Here is a 9,056-nt window from a genome sequence, read left to right as displayed (position 1 = left end):
ATACATATGTATGTATATGTATATATACATACATATATATATGTGTGTGTGTGTGTGTATGTGTGTGTGTGTGTGTGTGTGTGTGTGTGTGTGTGTGTGTGTGTGTGTGTGTGTGTGTGTGTGTAAAGTATATTTATAATATGGTACATGCATTTGCATGTTATTTGTTTATATTGACAGTCCCATTGTATACTATTGTGTTATTTGTAGTTATTAAAATGGTTCGCAACTATATCAGAACTACAAGTAGAGGTGCGAATGGAAATTGGACAATGTAGAACATGACTCAAGCTATTGAAGCTTGTAATTCCAATGCTTGCAGCAAGAACCAAGCTGCTGTAAATTTTGGAGTTCCAGAAGCAACACTAAGGCGTTACCTTAAAAATCTTTGGATCAATTTCCAATCAGCAATGGAAGGTTTCGTCCTTTATTTTCAATGGAAATGGAAAAATTACTTGCAGAATATTTAATTGAGTTGAGCAAAAGATTTTTTGGTATGACCAAAGTACAGCTCAGAAAATTTGCATTTGAATTTCCAGAACATAATAATGTTCAACATAATTTTAACAGGGAATTGAAAATTGCTGGTCTTGACTGGTTAAGTGGAATTTTGAAACGCCACAACAATATTTCATTATGAACTCCTAAAATGACGTCTTTGGGTAGAATTCAAGGTTTTAACTCCCCACAGGTTGCAATATTTTTTGATTTACTTCGAGATCTCTTGAGAACGCATAATTCACATTCAAAAAGAATCTTCAATGCTGATGAAAGTGAGTTACCCACTGTACCAACAAAAATCCCAAAAGTATTTTCAGTCAAAGGCATTAAAAGAGTGGGCAAAGTTGTTTCTGCTGAAAGAGGAAAAATCGTAACCATAGTTTGTAGCATGAATGCTGTTGGAACTTACATACCTCAAGCTTTTATTTTTCCACGAAAAAGAATGCGGCATGATTTTCTGGACAATTCTCCAATTGATTCAGTTGGCTTTGCCTATAACTCTGGTTGGATAACGCAAGAAATTTTTGTAGATTATTTAAAGCACTTTGCTTATCACACAAAACCAACTATTGCTGATCCTTTTCTGTTAATTGTGGATAACCATAACTTACACATAAGTTTTTCAGCCATTGAATACTGCAGAAAACATTAAATTGTAATGCTAAAATTGCCACCACATGCCACCCATATGATGCAACCTCTGGATGTTACCTTCTTTTCACCATTCAAAACTTACTACAGTCAAGCTTGTGATAACTGGATGGTAAATCACCCAGGTAGACCAATCACTGAAGCACAGATTCCTGCACTCGTAAGACATGCATATGACCGATCAGCAACAACTGGCATTGCAAGAAAAGGATTTGAAGAAGCTGGAATCTGGCCCTTCAACCCGCAGATCTTTTCTTTAACCGACTTTGCACCATCATTGACCAGTGATAGCCCAATACCAAAAAATCAGATTATATCAAATAATCAATCAGGAATAAGTATGTAAATTATATATTATTTAGACAGTTCGGTTTTTTATTCGTTTCTTAAAACTAAAAGTTAAAAAATGTTTGTCTTTGTTTTTTTTATCTACAAATCTTTACCTGACAATTTATAATTTAAATAAGCTAATAACTTCAGCTTATCTATAATATTGGACAATTATGCTAAATAATAGAATATGAAATAACGTAAAATTAACCTAAATAATTTTATGATGATTTTTATGACATATGTTATATAATTTTTTCTGTAATATTTTGTTCCAGTAGTTGAAGATTGCCAGCAACAGTCAACATCAAAGGTGAAACTTAATGCAGATACATCAGCATTGACCATATCATTTAACAACAACAACTCTTTATCATTGCCAACTATTAATATTGAACCAAAATGCATTTAGTCGAATGCAGGTGCAGATGTTGATAGAACCCAAGTAGAGTTAAACGATGTGCCAAAAACTGTATCACCTGAGAACATTCGACCTTATCCTATTGCTTGTAGGGTTACAAACAGTGCTAGCCATAAACGAAAATTTAAGCAAGCAGAAGTGGCAACAATTTCCCCGTTTAAAGCTGCAGTTCAATTAGCTGCACTCGAAAAAAAAGAAAAATTGATGAATTAAAAAATAAAGAAAGCTGTTAGAGAAAAGAAGGGCCAGCTTAAAAAAACCACTGTAACTAACGATAGAAAGAAAAATGACAAAGCCAAAAAAAGAGCAAAAAAAAATCCAAGAATCAAGTTTCAAAAATAGTTAACGAAACTGAAGAAATTTCATGTTGGTATTGTGAAATTATCTATGGTGATCCTAATGATCCATTGCTTGATGATAACTGGGATATGTGTAAATCCTGTGAACACTGGTGTCATTTAACTTGTGGGCAATATGTTGAACGCAAATTTACTTGTACTGTATGCTACTCTTGTGTAGCTTAGCAATTATTACATTGTTTTATTGCGCATTAAAATATTTTGTTTGACATTTGTTTTATTTTGTTGTTTTGGAATTTACTATGAACTGATTAGCAGGTTTTTTGGCATAGCCCTATATAAATATATAAACTTAATTTTTATTAAAAATTACACCACTATTTATATTACTTATTTTATAAACTAGAATTTATGATACCGTGATATTTAAGACAGTAATGGTAACATGGAATTAAGTTATCTTAAAATCGTCATCTTGCCCCGCATACGGGGCAAGATGACGATTTGAGGTAACATCGGTTAATGAGTTTTTTTCAGACTATTTTCAATTTTTATAAGGTTTTTTTGATACATCAGTAGCACATGATAATTTTCAATCGCTTCTTGATAAAGTTTTAATTATTGGAACACTTATTGACTAAGATATAAGTGCTTTTCAAAACATTCGTCATCTTCCCCTATGTTCCCCTATTACATTTTTATTATATTACATTTTGATGGTATGAGCATAAACAAACAATGTTGTTATAATTATTATAGCATTTGCATTTTTAGCGAGTCTAAACCTTTGATTATATTGTTAAAAATATTAGAGAAAAGCAACTCTATTTTAACATGTCTATTATAACATCTTATACTAAGTTATTGTGAAATTATAACTTATTAGATAAAGATTCCGCTGTAATATTTGATGCCGCGGCAGTTGATACAAGTTTTAAAAATGGGAAAATTAAACGTTTGACAAAAGTTGTTCTAGGTTTAGTGCATCATCTTTGTCGACTTGTTCTAAATCTAATTCCTAAGCGTTTTATGAATTCGAAGTTTGATTCCTTATTAACATCACCTGATATGGTTCATCAATGAGTTGGCTAGTAACTATCATAATTTAATTAAAAAAATACACGCATTACCAGTTAGTTATTAAAAGTAAGAAATAAGGCCGTAATTATTATATGGAGCTGGATTTGTTATGTAAATTATACAAGTCTTATCAAGACACAATGAATTTACCCGCGATTTACTTTTTTTTTGGACCGGGGTCTATTTCAAATCCACAATGGAATTCAAAAGCTATCTGTTTATTTGCTTAAAATGTTTTTGACACAGATAAAAAAAAGAATCAATAACAGAGGAGTACATATTTATTGTAACGTGGTTCCAACCCCACCTCTGGTCAAGTTTTGTGACATCGGTTAGGAAGGAGGCGTGAACTTTCTATTAAATGTTCATCCGCGGTGCTTAGTGATGACTCTGAAAGGACTTCTTGAGGCACCTAAAGAAAATTGAAAAAAAAAATCTTACTTAGCTGAGCCATGCATTCTCTTGCAATATTGACGAGAATTATAGACAATATAACAAAATTAAAATTGGCATCAACAGATGCGTTAAGTGTTTAGAAAGAAACTGTGATACTTGGAATGATTTTCCATTAGACTGCGATTACACAAAACAGTGCGCAAAAAGTTACTTGGAAAAGTTAAAATATTAAAAAGAGAGTCACTAACTTAGAAGTCAAACTAACAATTTAATTTATAAATATTATTTCTTTTAAAAAACAAGAGTTTCCATTTTTTAAAAACAAGAATTTATCCTAAAAATATATCTTTGAAAAACTTTAGCATTTTAAAATAACGAGTTTGCATATAGGAATCAGTTTTTGTTAAAATTATTTTTAAAATAATTCTTAGATTATTTCTCTACCGGTAGTATATAGGCAAACTGATTTTCAAAAAAATATATAAAAAATTCTCACCCCTACTGTATTGTCACAGTAGTTTTAATAAATCAAACTATGTTTCAAATGCATTGACTGCGTTCATTTTGATTAAATGTGATATCACATTAAATCAAAATGAATACAATAATTTATATTTTTAAGATAATATATTTTATCTTAAAAATAAATGTCTTCGTTTTTTTTTGCGGGCGAATTCTTAAGACAGGCATTTAAACAATGGTTTTTATTTGCCTAGTTATTTATATCCGTTTAAAATAAACTCAGGAGTTTGTAATGAGAAACTTATATAAAGAGCAAAATTGAATGTTTTAGGGGGCGCAAAATGAATATCCTTGAGTTGTAGGCTAATTCTCCCTCCATGTTCTATGCTGAACCCTCCACAGTGAACAAGGCAGTTAAAATTAATAAATTTTTGATAATCAGATAAACATTGAATTGATTACCTAATTGAGTCATTGAACTGATTACCTAATCGTGTCCTAGTTTTAAACTGCCTTAACTAAACAAAATCACTTTTAGCTTAAAGTATAAAAAATTAAGTTTGCATATAAAACAATCGTCTTATATTTTATTATAACAAAAAATAATATTTAATCATATATAATAATTTGCATTCTGTTTCTTTGACGTTGTTTTTAACGTTCTGTGTCATTTCTCGCTAATTGGTCTTCTTTAAAATAACTTTCAACTACTATCCTGTTTTAGCGTTATCGATTGAATCCAAAACATTGCTTTGAACATGCTGTTTTCCTAAATTACCATGAGTATTTTTTTTAATCTGTTCATAATCGTATGTCTCAAACTCTATATATTTTGGTTGTACCTTATTTCCGAAAAAATTTACAAGGATTAGCTTAGAAATAAAGAAAGATAAGGGTAAACCAACAAATGAAATATACAATATACACAACGATACTTTAGGAGTTCCTATTGTACCCAAAGCGCAAAATATTGACCAAACGGGAACGATAGCTACGTTAAATATTATATAAAAGTAGTTGTATGAATCATTAAGATAATTTAAAGCCGACGGAAGTAAATACTTTTTTTTTGTTAAAAGACCATAAAGGAAAATTAACAAGCTGGATGAGCTTGAACAAAATACTACGAGGGCAGCAACACGAATACTTGCTTTAGTTTCCTCGTTTCCTTTTTTTGAAAATCCTAATATAACGCTGCCCAAAAGAGGACATAGGCTGACCAAGGCAAGAAATGCTTTTTGAAAATGTAGCATAATTGCAGTTACAGTTCTAAACATGTGCAAAACAATGTGATTAACGTACCAAAGAGTGAAGATAATAACAAATGTAGATAGAAAGGAAAGAAATTCAGGTTTCATGCCATCTAATACAGATAATAATCCGTATTTTTGAATTCTTTCTTTGGATGGAAAATTCTTTTCAGTGATGTCAAGAATCAAGATACATGCAACAATAGCAATAACAGTATCACTCATAACTTTAACTCTATCTTTTAGAATCCTCCCTTTAGAAAAGAAGAAGTAAAATTGATATTTTTCCATCTTCGAACATTTGTCGATTCGTTGTCGAATAAATAGGTGAAGGTTACGAATTGTTGGCATCAATACTAAAGCAGCAATAAATGACCAAGAAATAGCAAAATGTATGAAACAAAATAAACCACCGGCTAAAACAAGTAAAAAGCTAACAATTGGTTTTATTAAAAATATTGTTCGAACTTTGCGAAGTTCACAAATGGACCATTTTTGCATTTCTATATGAAGAATTCTTGGTGATGAGATGGCGTAGCAAATTAACACAATGTCAATTATTTGAATCAATCCTAAAATGCAACAAGTTAAAATTGTAGACGCGATTTCAAATGGGTAGTGCCCTTGAAGTGCCAATGAAAAAGGAAGTGCTGTGGTAATTAATAATTCACAGATAGCAAAGGTTAGCACAATATCATCTATACGTTTAATTACCATTACTCGTATATTAATATTCTCCCATATTGCCAAGATAACGGCGAATCCGAGGAAAAACATAATAACTTCGGTTTGAATTTTATACATGAATTCAAAAAGAGTTTGACCATTCTTCAAAGAAATTAAGTTTCGTATTGGAACAACTAAAAAAGCTGAGCAGGTTGCCATTATAACGTTAGCAAAAGCGAGCAAACGCTCAGAAGAAACGACGTCGCCATTCTGGTAGGAATCTGGTAATATTTCAGTTAAGTGCTCATCAAAGTATTCTTCGATTTTACTTTTTTTTTTAATGCGCTTTAATTTAGTATTGTTACATAAACTTCCATTACCCATGTCTGCGCTCGCCATTACAAAAAACTTTACAAAATCTACTAAAACTTTACGAAGTCACAACCAACGTAAATTTTATTTTTAAAACTTTAGTAATTGCCATTTGTTAATCTTGTTTTAATAATTCACTTTTTTATTAATTGTTTAATAAGTGACTGATCTATTATTTACCAAATCTTGGAACAGCACAACGTCATTTTAAATTGATTAAAAAATAAATTTTATTTTTAGATAAGCGTTTAAGATTTTAATATTTGTTTTGAAATAAACAAAAAGTTTTAATTATAAATTAACTATAATGGGTTTTTTATTTCAAAAGAAAAAAGAAAGATTTTAATTGGTTTAAAGGATTTTATGTAATTTCCCCGTACCCTCTAATCATTTTTTTTGTTTCAGGACGTGGAGTGACCATTCTGGAAACTTATGTTTAGTAAATCATATTACTAAGTTTTCTATATATATATATATATATATATATATATATATATATATATATATATATATATATATATATATATATATATATATATATATATATATATATATATATATATATATATATATATATATATATATATATTAATATATATATATATATAAATATATATATATATATATATATATATATATATATATATATAAATATATATATATATATATGTATATATATAAATATATATATATATATATATATATATATATATATATATGTATATATATATATAAATATATAAATATATATGTATATATATAAATATATATATATATATATATATATATATATATATATATATATATATAATATATATATATATATATATATATAAATTATGTTAGTGTATTTTACAAATAGAATGTTCAATGTTCTTAAAGAACAGAGCAATAATAAATTAGTAAAAAACACTTATCTAACTTTTATCTTCTACTTTAAGTTTCACCATTGCTGGATCATCAGGAAGAGTTCTCCTCAGAGAGAACTCTTCCTGATGATCCATGATCAGGGAAAATAAATTAGCAAACAGAAAAAAGGTTTTCTATGATTTTTGAAATTTCGCGCTAGTCAGAGAAAATAGTTTATTTCCTAGTCTCTTTCCAGAATAGTACATCCCCTGTTAGTCTTACATTTGTTACATGGGTCTTGTCATTTTTTTAAAACTTTACTTATATGAAAATTAGTTACTAACTTAAGAAAATTACAAACAAAATGACATCAATATAGTTACTCAAAATAATGACGTATTTTATAAATAAAGAGCCATTTTTTGGTTTTGATTATTTGACCATTAATTATTAGTTTATATTTAGTATAAGCTTAATTGATAGTTTTTAAAAAGTTTATCTACGATTTTTTAATAAGAAAAATTATAGTATTGATAGCATCTTAGAGTATTTATAGCATCTAAAACTTTCAATAATATTTAAATTAACATATTGAAATTAATATTGCACATTCTAACATTTTGTGCATTATCTGTCCACTTACTCTGTGCTATCTTTCTAACTCGACATCTTCTGATTTTCACTCTAATTCCTTCGTTCTTCTTAAAATCACTTACTCTTGGTCTACGAAGCGGATTATGGTGTTCTTTGATGAACTGAACTCGCTTTGCGGGCCTTGGTAATCTCGATGTACTTAAGGAAGGCTTTTTATTATTTCTTGTAGATTTAAAATTATTACTCGCTATCGCAATAGAACAAAAGAAACTATTCGAGTAATTCGGTCCATATCTGATACGCATTTTGTATCATTCAAAAGCAACGATTGCCGATACGATTTTTAATATAAAAAAAAAGAGATGAACTTATTTTTGTGAACTATTTATCAAAAGAAGGATTTTAAAATGGGATTTCCAAATAATTTCGAATCTTTTTTTTATATTTAGTGCTTTCTTCTTTATTTCGAAAATCTTTTACGAAACGTTTTTTGTAATTACTTTTAAATCTCTACGATATTTTTATGAGACCCAAGTTTCGATATTAAAAACAAAAATTTGTTTATAAAATTTGGTGAATAAAGTATTAGGGGCTTAAATTTAAATTTAAGAACTTGACCTGACTGAAAAGTAAGGAGTGCAGATTTGAAGAATAAATAGTTTAAAAAGCAGATGAAGAAGAATAAAAAAACCTGAGGACCATTTAGTTTAGCATAAATCAATTTTAGACATTTCATACTTTAACTACGGATAAAAGACATAAATAACAAGAAAGCTTATTCAAAAAATTGATTATTCTTTATTCATTTCAATCGGAATATCTGCAGAACTTTCTATTTTTTCTTAACTAACTCGGTTCGAGTATTTCAAATGATCAAGTTGAACTATATTACCGCTTATCATAATTTTTAATGGAGGTATTTTTTGAAGATTTTCAAGACATTTGATCCAACATGACGCTATATAGTGGTTGTTTTTTGTGATAGATATAGATCGAAAGTGGGTTAATTTTTTTAAAGAGTCCTTATTCTCTAAATCAAAAAGCGCTACACCAGTGTTTGTTTCGTTCCACCATTTTCCTTCTACTAAATAATCTGCTATATTCTCAAGCATCGATTGATAATCCCACGGGTATTGCTCTATCATAGTAAAATAAATGGCAAGATTTTTATATGATTGTTTAACA

General features: G+C 28.8%; 1 protein-coding gene across 1 annotated transcript; it reads right to left on the bottom strand.

Moving 5' to 3' along the window:
* Positions 1 to 4,850: 4,850 nt before the first annotated feature.
* LOC100209302 (endosomal/lysosomal proton channel TMEM175-like) lies at positions 4,851 to 6,455 on the bottom strand. Its single transcript, XM_065815746.1, has one exon. It carries the CDS (start codon positions 6,453 to 6,455, stop codon positions 4,851 to 4,853), a length of 1,605 nt encoding a protein of 534 aa, XP_065671818.1.
* Between the last annotated feature and the right edge of the window lie 2,601 nt (positions 6,456 to 9,056).

The sequence above is a fragment of the Hydra vulgaris genome, chromosome 13, assembly GCF_038396675.1.
Source record: "Hydra vulgaris chromosome 13, alternate assembly HydraT2T_AEP".
Taxonomy (NCBI): domain Eukaryota; kingdom Metazoa; phylum Cnidaria; class Hydrozoa; order Anthoathecata; family Hydridae; genus Hydra; species Hydra vulgaris.
Note: the sequence above shows the minus strand (reverse complement) of the source record. Positions and strands in the feature narration are given on the sequence as shown.

Excerpts from the sequence above, each read along its gene's own strand:
- LOC100209302 (XM_065815746.1), bottom strand. The coding sequence starts at position 6,455 with ATGGCGAGCGCAGACATGGGTAATGGAAGTTTATGTAACAATACTAAA.